Source organism: Megalobrama amblycephala, linkage group LG2 (assembly GCF_018812025.1).
Source record: "Megalobrama amblycephala isolate DHTTF-2021 linkage group LG2, ASM1881202v1, whole genome shotgun sequence".
Taxonomy (NCBI): domain Eukaryota; kingdom Metazoa; phylum Chordata; class Actinopteri; order Cypriniformes; family Xenocyprididae; genus Megalobrama; species Megalobrama amblycephala.
In genome coordinates this window covers 13,162,856-13,189,147 of record NC_063045.1, presented here as the reverse complement: position 1 = coordinate 13,189,147, position 26,292 = coordinate 13,162,856, and the positions used below count along the sequence as shown (strand labels likewise).

Here is a 26,292-nt window from a genome sequence, read left to right as displayed (position 1 = left end):
TTTAGTCATTTAGCCGACGCTTTTCTCCAAAGCGACTTACAAATGAGATTTACAAATGATTTTACTTCCTAAGTTTTTAAATATGTATTATTTTTTTTTTTACTCAAATGCATCACTTTGCTTCAGAAGGCCTTTATTAACCATATAGAATATGTTTATTGTGGATGGAGGCTCTTTCTTCAGCTCATACTCATGAACCCTGTTCACCGCCATTATAAAGCTCAGATGCATCAGGATATTTATTAAAATATCTCAGATTGTGCTCATAAGAAAAAATAAAGTCATATACACCTAGTATGGCCTGAGGGTGAATCAAACGGGCTAATTTTCATTTGAAAGTGAACTAATCCTTCAAGTATGAATTAATGCAAAGTAGTGCACCCGTATTTTAAAGTGTTACCAAAAAACTTATATCACCCAAAATTTTGAATAGTATATATTTTTAATTATTCTTACTAAGTCACCTGCCAGACATTCACAACACACTAAACTAAACTAAACTAAAAAAAAAAATTAAACAATCTCAAATAACAAATGATATAGCTGTGTTGCATCAAAACAAGAGCTGTGTTTTTTTTTCAAACTGATTGCATCATCCAAAACATACACATAATAGAAACCAGAGTAACATGGGAATAAAGGAGTATAATACAGAATTAAGTTAGGCTTTTGATTAATTTACAATGAATTTACAACAAATTTACAATGGAATTTACTTTGAAAAACCATTAAGAGCAGAGCAGCAAGTTCCATACGTTTGTGAAACATGATCATGTCATTTTCTTAAATGGATATGGGTGTATATAATGCACATGAAGAAATGAGAAATGTTCTTTACAGTATAGACTTTAATTATGGTAGTGTATATTTAATTTACTGACAAAAATGAAAACTAGGCTGTGAGAGATAGAAGTATGTGGATTGTACTGCTGTTTAACAACATAGCCTAGCGATTGTTCTGTCTTTCCGGAAAAAAAAAAAAACCTTTCAGTAGATAAAAACTCCATAAAACTGTTTTGAAAGTGAATTGTGAAAATGACATGATCTCTAGGGCCTTTATAGTGCGTGCCATGCATGGTAAAGACTTTAAGTCTCACAGCCTTGTTTTCATCCGTGTTAAATTCAATATGGGGTCTAACCACAATTTGATGGCTTTCTAACATTGGGGCGAACTTGCCCTGGTTTATTGACGTATTGAAGTGAAAGCAGTGCTGTGATTTCATTGTAGGGTCTAGTGCCTCAGTAACCCGAGCAGACAGACTGCGGCCGTCATGACAGACAGTAACATCCTGCAGGGGACCAGCATCAGTCCTGCGTTTCCACCTGAAAAAGGAAGATATTCCAGGTTAAAAAGTGTGAAACACTTTTACATGATGTAAATGTTGATTACCACAGAGTTCAGGCTTACTTGGTGTGCACGTCTTTGATTCTTTGAACACACCCATCTTGTCACTGGTCTTAACTGAGTTCAGCTTCTCTTGGCTCACTTCACCTGCAAAACAGGTTGTTACAACAACATTTTAATTTCTATCTATATAACTTTTGGTCATTTCTAATTTTAAAAAATTTCACAGTTTTAACCTATTAAAGTTTGTTCATTTTTATGATTTAAATTGGATTTTTCCCATTTTTAAAGAAAGATAGTGAATAGAGTAAAAAAACAATAATAGATACATCATACTTTGCCAGTTGATTGCTTTCATTAAGAATTGCATAAAATATAAATTGCATTCTATATAAAACATTCTATTTAAAAAGTAAAATTTAAAAAAGACTTCTATCGTTTCTTCTGTTGTCCTTGCTGTCCTGAGGTATAGACCTCTGTCATATACCGCTCTCCTGTTTCAAGTCTCTATGCTCCACCTGTGCATCAGATTACCGTGCAATTTCCCTGTTTTGTGTCTTTTGAATGGACTGGATTGTTCATTGTTTTGACAGACAAAGCATACTAACTCAGTTCAGCAGAAAAATGCAATAATCAAACAACTTCAAAAATATATGAAGAGACACACCAGGCCCCTCAAAAAGATTTAATACAAGCGTGGCTCTTTTCTGCCAGCTCTTGTGCTTGAATATATGAATATTATTATTTTGAATGTTTAAACATTTGAAATGAAATAAGCAGAAAGTTCCTTTGTTCATAAAAAAATATATTAACAAAATTATAATATGATGTGTGATCATAAAAAATTATAATATTGATTATGAATATTATTTATACATTTTAGGGCTGTCAAATTATAATGTTTTGGGGAAAGATTCCTGCTCAGAGCAGAGCTCAGATCAACTTCAGCCTTGAAGAAGCTGTGAATCATGTGTATCTGTGTATGTGTGCTAAGAGTTTTGTGCAGGTCCCTTTGTACTGGACAACTGGCATTCTGCTTGAGACCAGCAGACGCCACATCATGACCCCAAAAGGACATCCGGTACCTAAATCCAGGGTCCCCCTCGTCATCACCGCGACGAAGGGAGATATGCTTCTTACTATCTGTCCATGTGTGGAAAATTTCTAATCTTGTCTATTTTTCTTAGCCAATCAGAATCATTCAACCTGAAGTAATGACGTAGTTAGTTGATTCTGTTAGAGTATAATTGTTGTGGAAATGTGAATGTACGCAGAGCGGCCTACGAACTCCTTGTGAGACATGAAGCTGGCTTCTGCTGATGAAACTGCAAACTATTCTTCATTAAATTTTTCTTCAATTTATTTTTTTAAAAACTTTGACTCTGGGTCTTTATTCAACATATCTGGTCTCAAGGGTCCTAAACTGTTAATCCCCAACAATGTAATATGATAATTATATCAATTTAGAAGAATATGTGTATACATATGTGCACTCAGATGTATATGAGTGCATATTATAGATTATATGTGTAATAGATATTATTTATGGAATTGTATACTGTTTATTACGGAAGAGGATTAGGGCCAAGTAATAATAAAAAAATAAAACCATCTCGAGATTAAAGTTGTTAAATTTTGAGAAAAAACTCGTTAAATTTCGAGAAAAAAGTCGAGATAAAATGTTGAGAATAAACTCATTAAATTACGAGAAAAAACTCAATAAATTTCAAGAAAAAGGTTGAGATAAAATGTTGAGAATAAAGTCATTAAATTACGAGAAAAAAGTCGTTATATTACGAGAACAAATACGTTAAATTATGAGAAAAAAAGTCGTCAAATTTCTAGAAAAAAGTCTAAATAAAATGTTGAGAATAAAGTCATTAAATTATGAGAAAAAAGTAGTTAAATTATGAGAATTTAACAACATTTTTCTCATAATTTAACGAATTTGTTCTTGTAATTTAACAACTTTTTTCGCGTAATTTAATGAGTTTATTCTCAACATTTTATCTCGACTTTTTTCTCGAAATTTAACAACATTTTTCTCATAATTTAACAACTTTAATCTCGAGATGGTTTTATTTTTTTATTATTGCTTGGCCCTAATCCTCTACCGTAGTTTATTGTATAATAAAACATATTGATAGTATTATTTCCTATCATTAAACACTGAGCTATTTTTAATTATTAGTCTATGTATACATGCATCAGATGGGCATCTCACTGTTTTTTCAGCATCTTACGCTATGAGCGCCACATTTTTAAGATGTCATGTGAAGCTGAAAACGGTGTTTTGAAAAGCAACAAAAGTTGCAGAAGTAAAAACCTCATATTCTTTTGCTTACCTGACACCAGATAATTGACCTGCTGGCATTTCACATCAGACCTTTGTGAAGGAGATCCAGGTAAGATGTAAACTCTGTATATGGGGAGGTTTAGCGCATCTGCCACTCTCTTACGGAAATCATACCTGCACACAACAGTCAATGTGTCAAAATAAAACACGCATTGCTTTTGCAAAAATATATTTAATATTTAATCTAATGGATGACTTGTGATTATTCTTTTGTGATGTATCGGCTCAAAATGTCATTATCATTACAACATATAAGGTGACATATCATGTGTTAGTTACAAGAAAGCCAGAAGTCATTGTGTTCATCTGTATATGAATGTTTTTTTTAAATTATAATAAACATTTCCCATCCATGACATTTATTGATTGTTGACTTACTTTTGTGGTTTATATTTTTACACACAGAAATGAACAGCTGAATTATTTCAGTGAAAGTTTTGTTATTTCATACAGTGAAACCTAAAGGATCTACTTCTACCTATAATTCATTAAAACTACATTTTAGTAGTCAGGTTGATACAGTTAATATTTTGAATATAAAAACCAGTTCAATTGCAAGTTAAGTGTATGAAGGACATTTCTGGATTTTTGAACGCACCTGCTGAAGGAGGCCCTGTTGGGGAAGATCTGCGTGGCAGAAGGGGATTCTGGGTGAATATCTGCACATGCGGTTGTGGTGGTATTGAGTCTGAGAACTAATGACCTCTGGACAACTGGGGGTAAAACATTGAGACAATTTCTATGTTGTTCATTATGCAGAATTCTATTCCAACGCATGACAATATCATGTTTGCGCAAGTGTGAAAGTTATTCATATTTGCTACCTGTGAAGTCTCCGGATAGCTGCAACACAATGTCATTGTACAGTTGTCTCTTGGTGAGACTTATGGATCCATGTCTGCCCGTCAGATCTCCAACCCAACAGGAGAGAGCCCTCACCTGAGAACAGCTGTTCGCCTGAGAGACAATTATTTCTGTCTTAATTACTTTTGCATAATATATTCAAAAAATAAAATTTAGCATTTGATGAGAAAATAGGCCTTCATCTTCTCTCACATTTGTCATGTTAAATGGATTATACATTTTATCTTCCCCAGGACACGCACCGTCTGACCCCACTGGCTCATCTGCAATGTACCAGGAAGCCTCTGCAAACTAGAAAGCAGTAAGAAAATTCCTCATATTCAATTGAATTAATGGCTAACATGACTAATGAAAAACTTAACTTAACTTTGCTTAACTAACTTACATTTAATTGCGATGCCCGCACATCCACCTCTAACATAACATCACCATAGCTGCCATCTGGAAAGGTCTGCTGGGACTAAAAACATGTACAGTGGATCACTTAGCAGTAAATTACTAAATGTTATATCTTATTTAAAAAAAAAATCTTAATGTCATAATATTTATATATATTTTTTTATAAATGTAAATATATGGGTCAATGACATGACGGGTCATTTTTTTGTCCAAAGGCTTTAATAATAATAAAAAAACAAAGATATGACATCCAAATTATGTAAGATAGTACAACTAGATCTCTTTTAATGAATCCAAAAGGTATTAATTATATTTTGCTACATATAAAGGTATTTTAAAGATTTTGAAGTGTCAGAAGGTCATTCGGTTTAACCGTCCAAAGGCCAATCCAGCCAATTCATTTGTGATTAAAATATCTTAAAATATAATAAATGTATATATTTTTTATTCTGGCATGATTTTATAACATCATATATTAACATAGTGCAAAATGGAATTCAAATTATGTGTAGAAGTCGTTGCTTTGTTATAAGAACGAATGTCTGGAAAAATTAATTTCATTGATGTCATTCGGAGTAACCAATATAATGGGATCATTTTGGATCAAGTCATGCAGTCAGTATCATGTGACAGGATGTGACATCATTCAGACACCTGCAAAGGACCACATGGTCATGAAGCAAAGTAACGAACTCTCTCTTAACTATTTGAAAAACTGATGTTTTCAGTTGCTCATATGCATGTCCCGAAACATCAGGTCATTCGGTACAATCGTTATAAAACATGGAAAATGTTGTAATATTTTAAAAACTTGATTTAAATATAAAATGTTTGATTGTCCTTTTGTCCTAGATATCAGCCTATTAACATTGTTCGAAAATATCGTCATTCGGTATAACCAAAAGTGTCATTTGGTAAAACCAAAATTTTGGTTAAACCAAATGACTTTTTTGGTGACAAATTTTGTCCATCTTGTAAAAAATGACAAAAGCAGTGTTAATTGATTATAAAAACCACATAATCTCCTTGTTAACACATAATAAAACTTCAAAATTAATTATATCTCCATTATGTTTTTTTTGCACTTTTACTGGAAAACAAGAATAAATGTCCTGGAGTATTTTTTATATTACTGACCATTAAAGGGTTAAGTAAATTCAAATTGCTGCCTTGTTTGACCACTTTGAAATGCAGATGTTTAAAGGCAAATGTTTAAATGCACCAGATGCTCTTAAAAAAATGTGTTATAAATATAAAATTATCAGTCATTGTCATTTTTTGTTGTAAATCATGTGAATCATTCTTCCGCTCACAACACCAAGACCACAGGACAGCTGCAGGTCTGCTGTGCGGCATGTGACAGATCCATCTGCCTGCGGTAGAGATGAGCTTCATACCGTCCCAGCAGGACAAGAGCTGTACCCCTCCACAACCACAGCCTCACCCAGTTACCCCTCTCCACCCCTTCCTCCTCCATCCAGCATTATTAACAGCGTCATCTTTTTGTGGCAGATTTAAAGTGACGGTAGATTTTAAGCCACTTTAGGGTGGGAGAGAGTAGAGATGAGGAAGATACTTATTTTTTACAGTTCCCTCTAATTTAGCTACCATGGAAACAGTAGGAGCCATTCAAGCCTTGTAGCAACACCTTATATCCTGGCAACCACCCAGACAACCCTACCCTCATGACAATGAGTTTTGAAGAGGGAAGCACCACATATAAAAATCTACTTATATGATGTATTCTTAAAGACACCTATATTAAATTTGCTTTTTTCTTACCATCATCACTGTCCCATTTACAGCTCCACTGAACATGGCCTCAGCGGTCACCCAATTTCCATCTGGGGTGTCCTCTGCTGAGATATCTGCACACCTCATTCTGTAAATAGGGAAAGAAACAATTTTAAGTTATCTTTTTTTAAGTAAATTTCACAATTTTCCTCCCGCATTCCTAGGTGAGTCAAAGAAACCTGGTGTATTACTTGTATAAACATTATGTGTAATGTTTGTATAAACATTGTGTGTAGAGGAATGAGCTGTGTGAATCCTCCCACATATGTTTTTCATGACAGGATGGTTTTTAGGTATTTCAGATATCTGACTCCATAATTATTCTAAATAGCTTTACAGAAAACTGAGGTATTTTCCCAGAATACTCAATTATGCCTGTTGGGAAAAAGTATCTTGTTGTCAGTCTCACTGCTGCCTCACTGGCGCAAATGCAGAAGATTGCTTTGATATGAAAAACGTCATGAGGAACTGAGACAAAATGCAGAATTGGGAATCAGCTGTATCACAACTTGCACCTGCAGTTGTTTTCCTGTCTCGGCTATTTGTGGTTCTGCTTCTAATAGTTTAAGGAGAAGCAAACTAATATCTCATATTTATTTCAAAGGTCAAATTGTTGTGAAGGGCAAACAGCCAGGTGACTGTTTGAGGATGCATGATTTGTAAAGATACTAACCTTGAGCCATTGGTGTAATGTATGACCAGAGACCGGCCAATGATGCTGTTTGGTCCTGAAAGTGGCATATTACCATCCATGTACTGGGTTTGAAAGTTGTTCTGACCCGTCAGGCCTCCAAACTTCCCACTGATGTCTCCAATCTCATACTGGTCAACCGTGCCAATCCCTGGAGCTGGAGATAAAGATGCGTTCACAGAAAATGGGTTGAAGTGCCCCATGATGTTACTGTCGGAGCAGGGTTCCTGTGCGCTCTTGATTGGAAGAATATGGACGTGGTAGCCACCGGCTCTAGCGTTAAGCCCAGTGAAGGAGATATTTAGGATTGTTGGCCCTTGAGGAAAGACTTGGGAGAATTGGACATGACCTTCAGAAGATTCAGGCCCGTGCCAGGAAATCGAGTGAGCAGAGGGAAAGCGTAACAAGGTGAGGTTTGCGCAAGCAATACGTGGAGCTGTTTGGTTTGGACCATGTACCACCAAAGAACGACCAATAATTCCAGATATCCAAGAGGTTGTGTCAGTAAAAAAGTTCTTGGTTGCCACTGTCCCGATCTCAGACTGTAGGTCCAAAGTCCTGTGCTTGCCAGAGATATCCCCAACTTCACAGGCAAAAGGGCTGTCGGAACCACAGTTAACACTGTATGCACTCACCGTGGTGTCTACGTAGAATGGATTCCAGTGTCCTCCAGTGGACAGACAATATGCATTGTCACTGTCGGTCTCTGTGCTGATGGGATAGTTGTGGACGTGCCAGTTGTGGTTCAATGTAGAAGGTGCAGAGAGTTGTCCGTAAGATAGGTCCATGAACACGGAGACATCAGAATATGGGTCACTACTGACCTGGGTGAACAGGACCTTCCCCACAACCGGACCACGAAAGTCCGCCTTGGCGACAGTCACTTCGCCAGGATAGCCTATACTTGCACAGGCAAATCTGGTCGTATTGGGCAAATGTATCACGACAGATCGACCCACAATGCTATTCCGCCCAAACAGAGGTAGGTTCCAGTCTGTGAAAGTGGCCTGAAAGTTATTTGTATTCTCCAGAGAACCATGCCTGGCACTCAGATCTCCGACCTCAAAGCGATCATGAGTGGACCCTCTTGGTGGCGGATACGCCGGTGCCTGAACATTCACATTGAAGGGGTTCCAGTGACCCCCTACATTGTTGTTACTACAGCTGCTATCCGAGGGAGATGTCATCTGGGGTAGAGGAAACTGATGAACGTGGTACGGCCCAACTCTTCTGTTCAGGTTTGTCAGGTTAACAGTGATGGTGGTGAGATCAAATGGAGATGGTTGTTGAAAGGTGAAGTAGCCTTTAATCCCTTGCATGTTCAGGACAGAGCTAACAACCTTCATTGCAACACTTCGGATTTCTGCACATGCATAGCTTGAGGTAAAGCTGAGAACGGCGAAGCGTACACTAGAACTGAGAGCGGAGATTTCCAACCGAGACTTTGCGGGTTCTAGAGTTGATCCCACATTCAGAAGGCCTAGCTTTGTAAGACTCTTGGGATCCAGACTACCAAGAAGCATAGCGCAGCTGGTGGCAGAGCTTTGTGACACCAAAATTGTGACATTTGTAAAAGTCCTGGTCTGATTGACATTTCTTAGATCTGAGAGAACCCTCGCCCCTGCTTCTCCTGTCACTTGCCGGATGTAGATGTTCCCAGCAACGGGACTGAAAAATCGTGCCTGCCAAGTTCTGACCTGGGACTCCGACATGAGTCCGGCACAAATCCTTATGCCACCACATGTCTCAACCAGCACTGAGAGGGAATCCAGACTAAGGTGCTGTTCAAACAGAGCGGACACATTCACCACAGCCTGGGGCCGATCTACAGAAAAGGTGAAAACACTGTCTCCTATGAGTGACTTTTGACAGGGTGAAGCAAAATGGCCGTACATAACAGGGAACGTAGTGAGGGAGATATTGAATGATCGGCATGTGCCGTTTCCTGTGAGATTAACAGTGGACATCAGCTCCGTGGAGTCAAATTTGATCCAACCAGTGATATCCATCATGTTGAAGTCAGCCCGATACCTCACACAAGAGGCACAACCTAAAAAGAGTCAATGGAATAAACAAAATATCATAGGAATTTAAATAAAACATACTCATTCTTTTCAGGAAGTCGGCAAACTATTTATGATTTCAAGAATTTAATTTTAGCAGATCACATGCAGATATATCAAACAGATCAGTCAGATTCCAGTGTAAGATTAGACGTATTACTCATGTCAACACCTCATCTGTTATATGTTTGTTAGACACCAATTGCGCTGATTAAAGGACATTAGTATTAGCTTTAGATGTGCTCAGGTGACGGGTGGGTTCAGGTGTCGCAGTGTGTCAAACATGATATTTCTAAGAGATTCCCTAAGAAGAACTTCGGGAGTGTCCAGTTGAATTCAGGGAATTGTGCGGTGTAATACATAAATAAATAATGTCACAGTTGAGCTGAGTCATACTGAACAACAGTGATCAATACAAAAAGCCTGTAAGTTTTCAGCTATGCAAAACTCCCATTCATAAAAAATGACAAAGACATGAAAGCATGATTTTACTTTTTCACCACATTCCCTTGTGTAATAGGTGCGAAGGTTAAATTAAAATTTTAACTCGTACACTGTAACTAAGGATACAGTTTAACTGCGTTAACTTAAAAAAGAGGGCTTAGAAATTAGAAATATTTGTAAGTGTAGTAAAACCTAGCATGTACATTTTCTCACATAAATCAAGCTTTAAGTTTTATGTTTATAGTGCCTATTATGCATTTAGCATCACGTTATACCTTATGAAACACTAGGTATCACATACAAACACTAGATATCACAAGGTCAATGAATAATTTAACTATTGTTAAGCAATTACAGACTGTCACATGCTAATACGCTAACTAAGAATGTATAATATCTTACAGTGACTATATGATGCAAATTCTTAAACTTTTCCATTGACTCTGCAACAGTTTTCCAGACACTCAAACTTGAGAGACCACACACTTTGAACATGCTTTGCTGGGATGCAAATCCCTATATTTTGGGAGGAAAAAAAGTTGGCACTTACCCCACAAGATGAACAGGGTCAAAGCTCTTGGCAGCAACATGTTACCAGCTGTTGTTTATGTGTGAGTTTGCAAGCAAGAGGTAGAAATATAGACAGTTGTGTGAGAGTGGTTTCACAAGGGAAGCCCCTGTGTATGTGTGTGTGTGTTTATAACCTACTGTACTGGAGTAGTCTACGCTGATGAGTGCATGTGTGTGTATGTGTGAATTCCTCAATGTCTCAGTGTGTAGCTGGTTTGAATGAGTCTGTGGCTTGTCTCTTCTATAGTCTCAAGGGAGGGCTGCAGAGGGAGTGGCTTCTCAACATCCTGTGATCACGCTTTTCCTGACATAAACACATAACAGCGGATTTAACATACACAAAGCATCATTTACAACCATGGAAATATGGTTTAGCAAGATTTTCTCAGAATAAAAGTTTATGGACGTGATAAACACACTACCAGAAAATAAATACAACATTTTGGTGGTTGGCTTAGATTAAGGAGCAAAATTTAGCAATTACAACCTACAATTTTTTTCCAGCTAAATATAGGAGCACTGGGATATATTTTTTCAGCCTGAGCTGCTCCAAGATGCTCTTGAGGTTCTTCAACTGGTGCTATTTTAGATAATGACTGAGGAGTGAGGAGATGTGACGTAGACAAGAGTTCACTCAAAACCAGACACAACTGCTTTGCTTTGGAAAGATGAACATTATTTTGGCTAATTATAGCTGGTGTATACAAGAAATTTAGTGACTAAACAAGCAGTCCACAAATAAAGAAGCTGCTACTAATCTGTTGAATCTCCACTTTCATTTCATTATTAAAATGAGAGCAGCTATTCTTCCATCAGATATCCGTTCTTTTCATAGTTAAACAGATGGCTGTTTCATTTTTGGGCTTATCTGTCATGTTCAATAATAGTGTCAGAAAAAGACATATACATAAATAAGCATACAAACACAACAGTTTACGTTTTAGAATAGTAACATTATGGTTTGTGCTATAGTTCAGCACATTTCTTATGTACAGTAAGATTATGAAATAATAATGAGGTATGCATAACTGCATATTTAACTTCAGGACATTCACATACGTAAACTCTGAATCAAGTAGTAATTCAAGACTTTTTAATAAGAATTAAGTCCAGAGTGTCCAAATATTTATAGATAGCCTATATATTATAACTGTATATACATACTGTAAATAATTATGTAACCATGTATTGTATAGATCAGTGTAGCAATATTTTGTTCTGGTTATTTCATCAGAAATCGTTCACACACCTTATTCTCTCGAGCATGACGTAGTCCAGCTCAAGTTTAACCTGGTGTCACATGACGCCATTATATTACCTTAATTCTCTTCTCTGGTAGACGAAGTTGTTCATTCCGAATATTTATGCTTCAGGATACAAATTTGCTTAAATTATGATTCTACAAAATGGCAGAAGATCAGACAAGCTGTCAATATGCCAATCTGTCACTAATGTTTTTCATTGATAGAAATTGCTGATTTACTGATTTGCTCATTTACTCACCATATTGTTGTTGTTGGTGTTCCTTCAGTATGTTTGATCAGGAAAAAGTACACTTACACTGTATACTCCATAACACAGTTCACATGACACATGTTGATATGATTAACTGAACATTTTACCAGTAACAGTTGACGTTATATTTATTATATTTTGGACATTTGCTGGTGTTTTTCTGTGTATCAGAGCTCCTCTGCTGCCCTCTGTAGGTCATTTATGATCTCAACACCGTACAGAAAACAGTGGAAAATGTTTTCATGTGCATCAACATATAGTTATTAAAACACCCTAGGTGTTTAAAATCCTTTAACATGTGCCACTGTATTTTTAAAATGAAGCTTTTATTTTGTTATTGAAATTGTCCTCATTTTAATCATTAATGGCAAAAGTTTTCTAAAAAAAAAAAAAAAAAAAGCACAGAAGACAGAAAAGGAGAAATGGCAAATGCAAAGGAAATGTATGTAAATTTGTATTACTATTATTCATTATTGTTATTTATTATTTTGTAACTGATGTTATCACAGATCTACTCATATGTAGGCTAACTGAGGTTTACAGCAGATGTGTTAACAGTGATTAACAACTAAATTATGAAGGACAGGGGTCTGGTGGGGTGTTATAAACCAATAAAGCTAATTTGATTTATGAGAATATAACCACCTGCCCTCCTTTAGTCAATGACCGTGTCACCCCCAACCCCCTGAGAATGACTGATCCATGTCAGACAGCTTTGACAGTTGGAGTCATTGTTGAACATTTACAGAAATATTATCCTCAAGTGTAAAAGTGATTTCTATGTTTTACAGCACAGTCGAATGCTCTGATATTAAATTTGTAGATCTAGATACACAAATAAGGAGTCTCATTTCATGAACAGTTTAAACCCAGTGTTTCCATTTGAGGTTATAAACTATGAGAACTGACATACATAAACATATAAAGGTATTGGCATGCGGTTCCAGGTTAAACCACCACTCAAGACGAAGGCGAGAGACTCTGTTTGTCATTGGCTGTCAGATGACCAAGTTACCAACCAGTGGAACATGTTTCTGTTTTTTAGCACTTCAGTTGAGTTTAACCAAGCTGTATGTAGCCTGTAGATTTCTTTTTTTATTAAAATCTATATACATATGTATAAAGTATGATCCACAGTAATAGTAATAATAATTAATATACATATTAATATATTTTATATATAAATTATATAAATATCTTCAATAATAAAAATAATTTATATTAAAATTCACCAATGGTTATAACAGTTAACAAAATTACAATATAAACTGTATAAATACAAGGTGTAACTCATGCCAGGCTTTTTTTTTATTTTTATAACAAACAAAGAATACAAAACATATTTAAAGAATACAAACACCTTTTTAAATTTGTTTAATGCAATTAAATGAACTAGGTCTTCATAATAGACTTGACAAATGAAAGATCGTGTTACAATGACACTTAATCTATCAGTGTTCATACAGTCCTAAACTGATGTTTTCTGATGCTGACACATGATTTACTTTATTGTGAAAGTATTTGGTTTTGGTCTTGAAGCTGATATATCACTCGTGTCTGCAGTAGATCAGCATCATCAATGTGTTTTTCCAACCGTTCTGTTTTTCCAACAGCAAACACTAAGAATGAAACAATAAATTCAGATTCAGTATTTACTAATGGATATATTATACTTTCTTCAATTGTAGAGATGCCAAATAGTCAATAGACTAAATAAAAGAAAATTCATAATTACAACAACATCACCTGCGTCTAGAGAAGAGCATCAAATTGATATTTTAGAGTTTGATATTTCATTGGCTGTTTAAATGTAATTTTTCTGAAAGAGCAAAAACTCACCGATCAGCACAATGAGCAGAAGACCGATCATCAGAGCAGATATGATGATAATAGTCAGACATTGTGTTTGATTCTGATCATTAAACTCAATCATTGTATGATTGTGACACTCAGACAGTTGAACTGGTTCTGTAAAGAAAGTGTCCATAATCTGTTACTGTCAGTCTCCACTGCAATTTTAAAACTAAAAAATAAACATTAATCTCTCTGTTGACTGAAGCAACAAATGAGCCTATGTTTTACAAAACAAAACAACAAAGTAATAATAACGGTATAGTCACAGATCAAATGAACTCACCGGTGAAGTACAGTCTGGAGCCGTTGCTGAATTTTGGAGGTGTATCAGTGTTTATACAGTAATAAACTCCTAATTCATCAGCAGTCACATTATTTATAACCAGACGATGTTTAAATTGCACTGAATATTTCTTTCTGAATGTTTTATTAGTAAAAAGGTGGTAGTGGTGATTGAGAATGATCGTAGAATCACTGTTGGAGGATCTGGTGTTTTCAGTAAAATCCAAAAAACCTCATTTTCATCAAGATCACAGTTTATGGACACATTTGATCCCAAATCAGTTAGTTGATCTGCTGCTGCTGCTTGACAACAGACTAAGACATCTATAAGAGAGAAAGAAAAAAAAAAAAACAGTAGCATAATGCTGTCAACCCACAAAAATGATAAAGTGCATGTAAATATGTTCATAATAAACTCACAGAGAAAAAGCTGAAAGATCCTCATGTTGTTGCTGTGTATTAAACGCTCCATCCACACACCATTTAAACTCTTTTGTAGAGATTGCAATCAAAGATATGAGACAGAAAGAAAGAAAGAAAGAAAGAAAGAAAGAAAGAAAGAAAGAAAGAAAGAAAGAAAGAAAGAAAGAAAGAAAGAAAGAAAGAAAGAAAGAAAGAAAGAAAGAAAGATTTTTTTCCCACATCAGTCAGAGGAAGTGTCAGTGGGTGGATCTTGCTGAATTGATTGGAGAACTAACATTTGTAGTTTCTTGTCTGCTCTACAGCAAAATGATGTTTGGTTTGGCCACATCTGTGTAGTCTTCTTTATAGTTTTTTTTTTTTTTTTAAATCATGAAGAGTTGTTTATTAATATGTTGAATGGTCAGAAAACAAATCAAGCTTGCAAGAATTTTAAAAGTACTTGACAAAATTGTGTTAAATTCTGTTATTCGTCACTATTACTATCTTGCATACTTCTTTTTCTTCTTGGTGACAAAGAAATAATTTCAAAACAAACAGACATTTCTTTCATCAAAAAGATTAATTTAATTATCACAAATGAAATTCATATTTCATAAGGGGTGAAATATGATTTTTTTTGTGATAATTAAACTTTTTTTTGTTTCTCTCTCTTTCAGTTTTTCAAAAAAACATTTTTATGAGTTCTGTGAACTTATTCCATTTATACTTATTTGAGTGCACAAAAAGAATACTTCTTAATATTAAACTATAAATCCAAATAATTTGTGTAGCTAAAACTCAACTTAATTGCATAAAACCATTAAAATCAGAATCTTTTGCAGATAACTGCCAGCTAGAAAGCAATTGCACAAACACACATACAGTACGTGTGTTAACTAGTTAATACAACATTGTGGACTAGCACAGACATACTTTTTAAATAATGCAACATATATTTATAATGTTCTTTGGCATATTCTTGACCACGGTCTCTATTCTTTACCAAAATACCAGATCTACCCTAATATTAATTGTGCAAAAACACAAAAATAACAATTTCAAAATGTATGCTCCTTTAACAGCCCATAGCAAAGCATGCTGGGAAAATGAAATCTGCTGTAACTTCATATAATCAGTTAGTGAGTGCACATAACTTTTAATATTTACTTCTATTAAATACAGACACACACACACACACACACAAAATGTTCAGCCTGACTTTACATCTTTATATCATATCTCATATTTACAGATTGTAGTATGAATGTTCATTTTATGATTCATTTTCACTTTTTAATTTGCCATAGCAGAGCAACTACAGCTCTGTCAGGACCACTATTGATTGACATCTAGCATACATTTTGGGTTGTCGGTATGGTTTGTTCTGGGCAACAACTCCCTGCATAAATGTATTGCATCATTAATGTTCTTAATGACAATAATATAATGTAACAACATAATTCAAGAAAATGAGTCTGATTCGAAGAGGAATATCCTGACTGGACGAGAGGAGGAGCTGGGGATGGAGGAGGGTAATGAGCTCCTGAGAAACATGATGAAGCTGCTGATAACACTGAATGGACCTTATACAGGGATGCTGTGATAGGCACTGTATTGTTTTAGATGTGGATCAGCTGAGAGTCAGCCGATGCCAGCTTGACTAATGTGACCTGCTAGAACTAACGTAGCATTAGTTACGTTAGCGCTTGATCTAAAAGTGTTGCACATGAGAAAGGGCCTCCTCAAAATCTACTCTCTCTCTCTCTATTTCTCACATGTCAGTAGCCTACATCTCTGTGGGACTTTGGCTATAGGTTGCAGACCTAGTTTCATGTTTGACAGGTGCAGTCTAACCATCTACAGAAATAAAATCTTCAGTAACTATGGGTGCTTTTCAAGTTACAGTTGTCATATGCTCTGATATAAATGTGTTGATGTAGATATACAGACAAAGAGCATCATGAAATAAAGAACAGTGTTTAAACCCCAGCAGACGTACTGCAGTGCTGTTGTTTCCATTTGAGGTTTAGACAACTGTGAGAACTGAGATACATAAACGTATAAAGGTACTGGAAAAACACTGATCTCGGTTCATGATTAAACCTCCACTCTAGACAAAGGTGAGAGACCCTGTTTGTCATTGGCTGTCAAGTGACCAGTGGAACTTTTTCTGGTTTTTGGTTGAGCGTTTCAGTTGAGTTTAACCACATGGTGTTGCCTGAAACTTTTTTTTTCTGAATACAAAACCATTTATATAATAAACATACTATGTGTGATCATTTAAAATAAAAATAAGAATATTAATAAAACTTGCATTTTGTTGTTCATTTAGTGTTTTGAGGCTATTACACATATTCACATAATCCACAAGACAAAATAATAATTGAATTTTTATTGAATTCATATATACACTGCCATTCAAAAGTTTGGGATTGGTAAGATTTTTTTAATGTTTTTAAAAGAAGTCTTTTCTGTCACTCATTTATTTAATCAAAACATACAGAAATATTATTACAACTTTTCAAAAAAATGTTTTCTATTTGAATATATTTTAAAATGTAATTTAATTATATGATGCAAAGCTGAATTTTCAGCATCATTTCTCCAGTCTTCAGTGTCACATGATCCTTCAGAAATCATTCTAATATGCTGATTTGCTGCTCAAGAAACATTTATGATTATTATCAGTGATGAAAACAGTTGTGTACAACTTTGTGCAGGAATCTTTAATGAATAGAAAGTTCAAAAGAACAGCATTTATCTGAAATTGAAAGATTTTGTAACATTATAAATGTTTTTACTGTCACTTTTGATCAAATTAATGTATCCTTGCTGAATAAAAGTATTGATTTCTTTCCAAAAAAGAAATGTGGTGCCACAGAATTTGTTAAAGTGGACATAAGGCCTTAAAATATGATGTACTACCCTAACAAAAGCCTTTTTTTTTTAGCATTTTTACTGTATTATCCTTATGTGTTACAGGATGCTGGTACAGCAAACACACGACGAGGAAGAGTAACGTATAATAAGTCTTTACTTGATAATCCACAGGGAGAACCACAGAATCCAGAACAGGGCATACACCCGACAAAGAACAGAACACAGACAGGAACTTAAATACACTGATACAAACAAGCTTAAGATAACAAGGGGGCGTGGTTCAATAAGTGTCCATGATGACTGATAGTGGCGGGAAACTAAAACAAAGGAACACGAAAACAGGACATGGCGGTGACTGTAACATTATGGACCCTTACTCTCATTTTTTTTTCATAGTAAAATGGCAGAGACACACAAAGGAAATATATTATAGACTGTACACATAAAACAGAAATTGTAACATGAGCTGTGAGTTCAAGTAGTTAGCTTTGAAACAAACTTGGAGATGAAAGAACAATTGTAACTCTTTACATTACTAAATGATAAACATTCTTTAATTGCCTTTGAATTTTTAAGTTCATGTGAATGTGTTCAATTTGAATGTGATTTGGGGTTGCCTTTATTTTTTCGAATTAGCTAATTATTTTTTTTTTTTTTACAGTGTGGTAAAACAACAACATACTTGGAATTCAAGATATCAGAAGTCATAAAGACATCGGTTAATAAAATCCTGAAAAAGTTAATGATCATGCAATGTACAATATAAGTGAGCTCAGTCATGCTCAAGTGTTTATGACTTCAGCAGCTTTAGAGCAGAATGGGTCCTGTTGATTTGGCTGGGCTGGGTAAATATTTTTACGCAGGTAAAATTCACCTCAGTGTACTGAAAGAGCAATGAGGAAAACAACATTAGTACCTGCTGCAGTTGTTGCTGAACCAAAATTAATGTCATAATCTAAATAAGCAATAGTTTGTTGAAATAAGTCAAGACTCCTCAATAACTATCAAGTCAGAAATATTAGTTATAATGATGGTTTTGTATATTTTACCTGCAATAACTCCTGATTCTGTATAACTTGCATCTGCTGTAGATCAGTGTAGAGTTGTGATTCTTCTGCAGACCTTCTGTTTCCAACAACAATAACTTTTAATAGTCCTAAAAATCAAACAGCGATATCAGATTCAATATTTATTAAAGGTTGTAAGTCACAAAAATGACAAATTAATTGTTAAATAGTCAGAATAAACAGTCCTAAATAAAGAAGTCCACCTGCCTTTGGATAAGAGCATCATATTAATATTTTTACAAATTTGCTTATATTCTATTTTCTAAAATGAAGAACAGTCACTCACCGATCAGCACAATGAGCAGAAGTCCGATCATCAGACTAGATATGGTGATAATAATCTGACATTGTGTTTGATTCTGATGAGTAGACTGAATCACTGTATGATTGTGACACTCAGTTAGTCGAGTTGATTCTGGAAAGAAAGTGTTCATAATCTGTTACTGTAAAAACTGACAGTCTCCACTGGAGCACAATGACTGCAGTTTCATACATCTATAATATCTAGCTTTTCATATATTCATATCTGTGTGGAGCAACCAATGAAAGAAATAATTATGTTGTTCATGTGTCTAAAAAACTGAAGTAGCGAATAACAATAGAACGAATAAATGATTGCACTGATCATCATTATGATCTCTGAAGGAGTAAATGAACTCACCGTTGAAGTACAATCTGGAGCCGTTGCTGAATTTTGGAGGTGTATCAGTGTTCATACAGTAATAAACTCCTAATTCATCAACAGTCACATTATTTATAACTAGACAATGTTTAAATTGCACTGAATATTTCTTTCTGAATGTTTTATTAGGGTAAAAAGGTGGTAGTGGTGTTTGTAATGATCGTAGAATCACTGTTGGAGGATCTGGTGTTTTCAGTAAAATCCAATAAACCTCATTTTCATCAAGATCACAGTTTATGGACACATTTGATCCCAAATCAGTTAGTTGATCTGCTACTGCTGCTTGACAACAGATTAAGACATCTATAAGAGAGAAAAAAGCATTATAATTAAGAATACCTTGAACTTATAACATAAAACAATTCATGACAAATCGCATGTAAAAATACTGATCTTAATGAACTCACAGAGCTGAAGTTGAATGATCTTCATGTTGTTGTGATTAAAACACCTTAATGAATCAGCTTCCCTCCACACAACATTTAAGATGAATCTACTGCAACTCTGAAGCAAAGACAAGAAGAAAAAACTTCACATCAAGCAGAGGAAATCAACGTCAAACTCACTCTGACCACAACATCTAATGCCCCATTACCATCATCACTTCAGTAATCAAAAATTATTTAGTTATTTTATAAACACTGTTTTTTGATATTGTTAAACATATTAAAGTGACATGCGTGTGTTTGATTAAATTGAGTCAACAAACAGTTTCAGGAATGATTCTGTGGATTCAAAAAGGACTGTTTCATGAACAATCTCACAGTAACAGAACTGGTTTCATGTAGATAAACCCAAAACAAATCCAACACAGTTTAAGTGGTTAAGTGGTCACACTATAAACGTTTCTGTCAGCTCACGGTCCTAGCCTATATGAAGAATCTTTAGTGTGTGCTCTGCAGCGAACAACCATTCACATGAAACAGAGAGAGTCCGTCAGTAACAGCTGCCATCTAGTGGTGAGACCAGAAATATCCAGTAGCAGCACCTTGGTGAACATAAGTGGAGAACTTCTATTTGCAGCCTCATGAGGGCAGCAGAGCAACTGCAGTATGTTTTTTAAAGGATTAGTTCACTTTAAAATGAAAATTACCCCAAGCTTTACTCACCCTCAAGTTATCCTAGGTGTATATGACTTTCTTTTTTCTGATTAGCACAGAGTTATATTAAAGGGGTGGTTTATTATGATTTCACTTTTTTAACTTTAAGCCGGGCACACATTTAACGATTGTAAGGCCGATTATGAATGTAATTTGATACTTACGACTGATCATGTCCAATCGAGTCAGAGCCAGTTGCGTTCAGTCGGTGTTTACAGTTGGTGCTTAAAATCGTGCAGTGTGCTGCGTCTAAAGATTCTAGTCTTAGAATTTTAGAAACAGTCATTGCCAGTCCTCCTTACAAAGATTCTTCTCAAATTTGATAATTCCCACTTCTGAAGTAGTGATTACGAGCAAATCACATTCAAGTTTCGAACTGGTGACTTTCCTTTTTTTCAAGGAAAGTCATCTTTACAATAGCGCTGAGAGCACGTGAAGGCAGCGTAATATTTGCGACCAATGACATCTCTGTTTCCTTGGAGACTGTGTCAGGCGATTGTAAACAAGCGGCGAAATGGCGTCAAAAAACGTTTGCAACATAAAAGCACATTGGACAACCGGTATGGAAGAAAAACTGGTTGAGTACGAATGTCTATACAACATATCTTCGAAGGAATACCATAATAGAAGCGATAAGGAAAGAAGCTGGTCGTGTCAGGTAACGTACAGGGCCGGATTATCCATAGACGGGATTGGGCGAGTGTCTTGGGGCACCAGCCAATAGGGGGGCAACAAGTGATAAAGATAATGACTAGACTTTTTTTTTTTTTAATCATGTTTTGTATATATATTATTTATCTGATATGGACACAAAATTTACAGTTAATGATACAATATATACAGAGAGAATATAAAGAGCCCTGCCCCTTTCATCGCGAAAGTGAAAGTGCCCTTTGAGGTCGCATTGTGGTAGTAGGCTATAACGTTACTTCTGTGGTAATTTAATGGTCTGTACAGCAGGGGCGGAGCCAGGGGTGGCCGTGGCCACCCTTGGCCTAAGCTTGGCCACCCCTTTGGCCACCCCGCTCACAATTGCTGTTTCTGTCTACTTTTTTTGTTGACAAGAATTGCGTTTATTTAAACGCAGAACCGTCTCTTTAAGACCACAAAAAACGGGAGACTTTTCAGACGCGCACCCCAACTTCGCCTCAGCGCCAGGCGCAAGTCAAACGCGCGCGATACAGGTGCCGAACGAGCTTCAGCAGAACAACAGTGAACGGCGAACATTATATATAGCTATAATAGCTTACGTAAATGTTTCTCAGCTGGTGGGTTGCAAGACCGTGAACTTTTCAATCACGCGCAAATATGGCGCGCTGTATATTACTCACTATAAATGCAACGTCGTATAGTTCTGTCGTCTATTAAGTCATGAAATAACCAAAAAGGGCCATTAAAGCTGCGTTAAAACTGCATGCATGTAGGCCTATATGTGCGTCACATGTCTCTGGACTAAAATATTCTGCTATGTGAGATCACAAAATAAGGCACAAGGCTTATATGTAATTTTTAATGCATAAATAAATGTGAGAACTGTGCATTTGTACTAGAAGATGCTAATATGCGTTAATTTATAAAGTACAAATAAAAATGTATTACATTTAAATGCATAATTAATTTTACATTCTGGCATTTATGTGCTGTTGACTTCCATATCAGCAAATGGGAATTCAAAAGAGAACATAGGCTTATTTATTTTTTTCTTTGTAGGCCTACTGAGTTTAATTTTAAGTATGAAAGAACTGTTGCAATTATTTATTTTGACAATATAGAAAGTTAAACATTTAGTGTTTACTTTTTTGGTTACTTTTTGATACAGACAAACTCAGAATTGTTGAAGAGTTCATTGATTATACATAAAATTCAATGAAGGTTGAATAATCTTTGAAGTACAGTATGTCGTTATCTGTCTCATCCAGGGAGATGCAACAATGAAGAACAAGCTATTGGGGGTTCTGAGAGCCAGAAGTGACTGAACAAGTTGAAATTTAGTTATAGTATGAGCCCCTTTATTCATATGCCTGCAAGTGAGGAATGATTAAAAAAAAGAAGAAAAAAAGGGTCAAATTCACTCAGCATTCCATGATCTCAGTTACAATTAAGTAGGCTAAAAACGAACTGTATTCAGTTGTGTTGTAGGCACAGTCCAGTAGCTACATTATAATCAGACTAATTTTTATGTTTAAATAATGAAGATTTCTGTGCCACCCCAGACTGGTTACTGGCCCCTGCCTGGCCACCCCTATGAAAAAATCCTGGCTCCGCCACTGCTGTACAGTGCCATTTCAAGTCGAACAAGCTTCATTGAGGATCGCAGCTTGCTTAACAACGGCCGACACCACCGGAGTGCAAGCCCTAAAAATAGATTAATTTAACAAAGTTTACTCGCCTCAAATTCTCTCTGTAGAGACCATGTTGCCTCTCCAGCCAGGACCTCACACATATCCTGTGCGTTTTTCCTCTTTTTTTTGTTATTTTCCGCACAAAGCTGCAGATGAAGAGCGGCAGCTGTTTGTTTGTTTACATCCATTTTCAAGATCCCGCGCACAGTGTGTTGCTTAGCAGCGGTCTCAATCGTAAACGTTTGCGTTCTTCTCCGACTGTCAACGATTAAAATCGGCTCCAGTCGAAGGAAACAATCGGTATGTGTGTTCAGTTCAGTCTTAGAATGTTTCAGCTAATCGTTAGGTGTGTCCCCGGCTTTAATGTGTGCCCGGCTTTAGTTAGTGTGTAATGTTGCTGTTTGAACATAAACAACATCTGCAAAGTTACAATGCTCAAAGGTCAAAGCAAAGGGAGATATTTTCCTTTTAAAAATTCTCTGTTTAAGGACTACAACAAACGGCAACAAGCTTCTTCCTGGGTTGGTTACATCACTAACCCTAAAATTTAGATAAACTCTGCCCCCGAAAACACGCAACAAAGGGATGAGGCCATGTTATTGCAATACAGTACATAATACGAATGCAATAGCATGTCATAAAAGCAAGATGACAACATGAAAGTTATAACTGTAATTAAACTAAACTATACCTGTTCTATCTTCATGCAGCATATATTCTCTGACTCTGTAAAAACTTTCAACAGTTCCCACATGAGCAATTTATAGATTATCATGACAGAACATGCTAATCAATGACTTTAAGATAGTTAACTCCACATCAGCTACATAAATTCATCAACTAACCATTCAGAAACATCCTGTTGCATTCTACATCAATCAATTCTTCTTGAGTCTCTCCATCAGTGTCTGACATAAAAGTCTAAACAGTTTCTAACATTTTAAGTGAGATAATCGGCGCTGCTAAGCTAACTGCGTTCCAGTTAGTTTTTTTTTTTTATGACCTTCCCTCGCTAACTTCGTTATCTCGTTGACTCTGATGTACATCATTGCTTACTGGCTGAACCTTTGCAATGGGCTGAATTGGAACGTCCTAAGCCCTTGATCACATCTAAGCTGCTATGGAGTTGATTTATTTATTTATTTTTTTCCCTTACGAAATTGTTTAATGCAACATTCTCAGTCAAAATCGAGAGAGCGAGGGTGTGTCCATATAAACTTCCCTCGTCCACTTCAAGAAGTGGAACACACTTCAAAATGGTGGCAGGGATTTCCCTGGCTCCGAAGGAAAGTGCTTAGGGAAGTTAGCTAGTGCGTGTCTAAAACTGGAGTGGAACAGCCTAGCTCTTTCACCCTCTTCTTGAGAGCAGCAGCTCATTTGCATTTAAAGGGACACAAACAAAAGTGTTTTTGCTCACCCTCAAAAAAGTGACAAATTTAACACCTATGATTTAACATGCTATAAAAAACATCTGTGGGGTATTTTGAGCTAAAACTTAACATACACATTCTGGGAACATCCGAGACTTATTTTACATCTGGTAAAAGTGGCATTATGACCCCTTTAACTAAACCCTCCACATCTGATTTAAAGTAGCAGGACAAAATCAAGAATGACCTGCAGAGGAGTTCTGATACATTGAAGGATCTAATACTATACTAATATGTTTTTAACAGGATGTTGTTTTCATCTCAGATGATCCAAAAAACAGTGGAAATGTGTGCTATGGTCAGATGAATCCATGTTTCAGCGTGTTTTTGAAAAAAATGCACATCAATTGGATGACTTGTGTGAAGGAATGGAGGTGTATACTAGGATTGTACAGAGACATATACTGCTATCAAGATGACATCTTTCCTGGGTAAGACAATGCCAGGCCTCATTCAGCATGTGTGCCCAGATCTGTTTTCTATTGAAAATGTATGGTCCATCGTGAAAAGGAGAATCAAACAATATTTTGGAGTGTGTTAACCCACCAAAATCAAAATTTGTCTATATTTACAAAATACACTTAATTTGGTCAATGAAAACATTGAAAACCTTGTATGTACTTTTGTCAGTTAAATAAAAGTTAAAGAGAATTGACAAACCACAGATTCCTAATGTTGCATTTTACAAAATATTCCAACCCCATTTCTGGAAATCATGGTTGAGATCTGCTGTACAGCTCTGCAGACTGATGTCAGAAGAGCACTAAACACACTGCACAAATGAGTCCATGGTGGCTTTGTCTTTAATCTTTAACACATATACATCCTGTCAGCACAAAAGATTGTTCATTTACATATTTTCTGACATCAGTTCGATCTTTAATAAATATAGTTTGATCAGTCATCAATAACTTATTCCAGACTTTTATACATTTTTCCTTAATCACAATTAAAGAACTTTTTGAGACCAGTTACTATTGAAGCACTATGTTTGTGTATTTTATGATGCTGAACAAAAAGTGAAAGTCTCTTTAAGTGATTTAAGTGAACTTTAAGTTCACAAAAAGATCATTTAAATTCTAAAATCCCACAGGAAGTTCCTGATGGAACCATATGGCTCAAATGCAAATTCTTTTCCGGGTTTTATGAAAATAAACAGAGCTAGCATGCAAATATTGAAAGTAAAGTCACAAATGTGCTCTTGTATGCAGTGCTCTGAACTCTTCCCTAACATTTGCCACCTTGCATGTCAAACATACAGTATTTTTGTCTTGTTTTAGTAAAAATAAAAATATGATCATATGAAAAAATGTGCTCAAAACTAGAAAAGGACCTGAAATATTCAATATTCAAACATAAAATACTGAATTGTCTCGTTTAGACTCTTTCTGAATGTTTGTATAGTATGTTTGTCTCATTGTTATGTTGCAGTACATAAACTAACCTGAAGGTTAGTGGTTTGATCTAAAGACGTTCTCAGTTAATGAATTTCAATAACAGCTGAGAATCTTAATAAATGTATTATTATCTCATCTACAGAGTATGATGCTTCATTTTTTTTTTGCTTCTTCTACTGTATATATAAGTCAGTGTTACCCCACCATTTCTACTCACACCACTCAGAGTGGGATTCAAACTGGCATCTTGGCATGGAGGTAGATGCGCTAACAAGGACACTAAAGACCACAGCCTCTAGTGTCAGTCGCTGGTACTCTTGAGGTCTGAGTGAGTTTACTCATACTAGCTGCCTCTGTTACATCAGCATTTATTTTATGATCTACTTTTTTAAATTCTGTAGTTAGGGTTAGTGGGCTAGTCCTGCCTCTGTGTTTGATGGACACTCCCATTTCCAAGAGTGGACGGTTTGTCTTCTGAATTCTACAGATTGTTTGCTAAACAATGTACGGTCATGTACACAGCAAAATCCCCAGTGTTAAATGAACACCCAAAGTGTACATATGACTCCATCTTGCCGGGTGTTAAAAAGTAACACTGAAGCAGTGTTAAAGTTAATGAGATAATTGATTGATGATTGAGTGATGATTGACAATTAGTGGAGACACCTGATGATAATAAGCAGAATCATTGAAGGAAAGAGAGAAAAATGGTGTTAATTAATGTTTTATGAATGTTTCATTTCAAGTCACCATGAAAGAGGTCAGCGTTTGCTTTAGTTAGGCTCTTGACTCTTTACCTTTTATTATAAATTTTT

The 26,292-nt window shown here is 35.7% G+C and overlaps 2 protein-coding genes and 1 long non-coding RNA gene across 6 annotated transcripts; all 3 read right to left on the bottom strand.

The window, feature by feature from the left end:
* Positions 1-423: 423 nt before the first annotated feature.
* cusr (Copper-only SOD repeat protein) lies at positions 424-12,217 on the bottom strand. Of its 3 annotated transcripts, XM_048182831.1 has the most exons (12): positions 12,030-12,217; positions 11,845-11,925; positions 10,507-10,830; positions 7,432-9,499; positions 6,747-6,846; positions 4,951-5,025; positions 4,758-4,856; positions 4,526-4,658; positions 4,300-4,414; positions 3,691-3,815; positions 1,409-1,492; positions 424-1,323 (listed from the first exon to the last, which is right to left on the bottom strand). In XM_048182831.1, exons 3-12 carry the CDS (start codon positions 10,544-10,546, stop codon positions 1,232-1,234), a joined length of 2,931 nt encoding a protein of 976 aa, XP_048038788.1. In that variant the 5' UTR covers positions 10,547-10,830; positions 11,845-11,925; positions 12,030-12,217; the 3' UTR covers positions 424-1,231. The 3 variants fall into 3 exon arrangements, with proteins under 3 accessions (XP_048038788.1, XP_048038789.1, XP_048038790.1); XM_048182832.1 differs by lacking the exon at positions 11,845-11,925; XM_048182833.1 differs by lacking the exons at positions 11,845-11,925; positions 12,030-12,217 and adding an exon at positions 11,776-11,824.
* A 1,125-nt stretch (positions 12,218-13,342) lies between these two features.
* LOC125262830 lies at positions 13,343-14,320 on the bottom strand. The gene is made up of 3 exons (XR_007183623.1): positions 14,179-14,320; positions 13,881-14,009; positions 13,343-13,660 (listed from the first exon to the last, which is right to left on the bottom strand). It is a non-coding gene; the product is annotated as an uncharacterized LOC125262830 (long non-coding RNA).
* A 3,091-nt stretch (positions 14,321-17,411) lies between these two features.
* Positions 17,412-20,988, bottom strand: LOC125262829. 2 transcript variants are annotated; one of them, XM_048181693.1, is made up of 6 exons: positions 20,473-20,988; positions 19,616-19,712; positions 19,188-19,511; positions 18,813-18,941; positions 18,509-18,615; positions 17,412-18,342 (listed from the first exon to the last, which is right to left on the bottom strand). In XM_048181693.1, exons 2-6 carry the CDS (start codon positions 19,638-19,640, stop codon positions 18,250-18,252), a joined length of 678 nt encoding a protein of 225 aa, XP_048037650.1. In that variant the 5' UTR covers positions 19,641-19,712; positions 20,473-20,988; the 3' UTR covers positions 17,412-18,249. The 2 variants fall into 2 exon arrangements, with proteins under 2 accessions (XP_048037650.1, XP_048037651.1); XM_048181694.1 differs by lacking the exon at positions 20,473-20,988 and having other exon boundaries at positions 19,616-19,980.
* Positions 20,989-26,292: the final 5,304 nt, after the last annotated feature.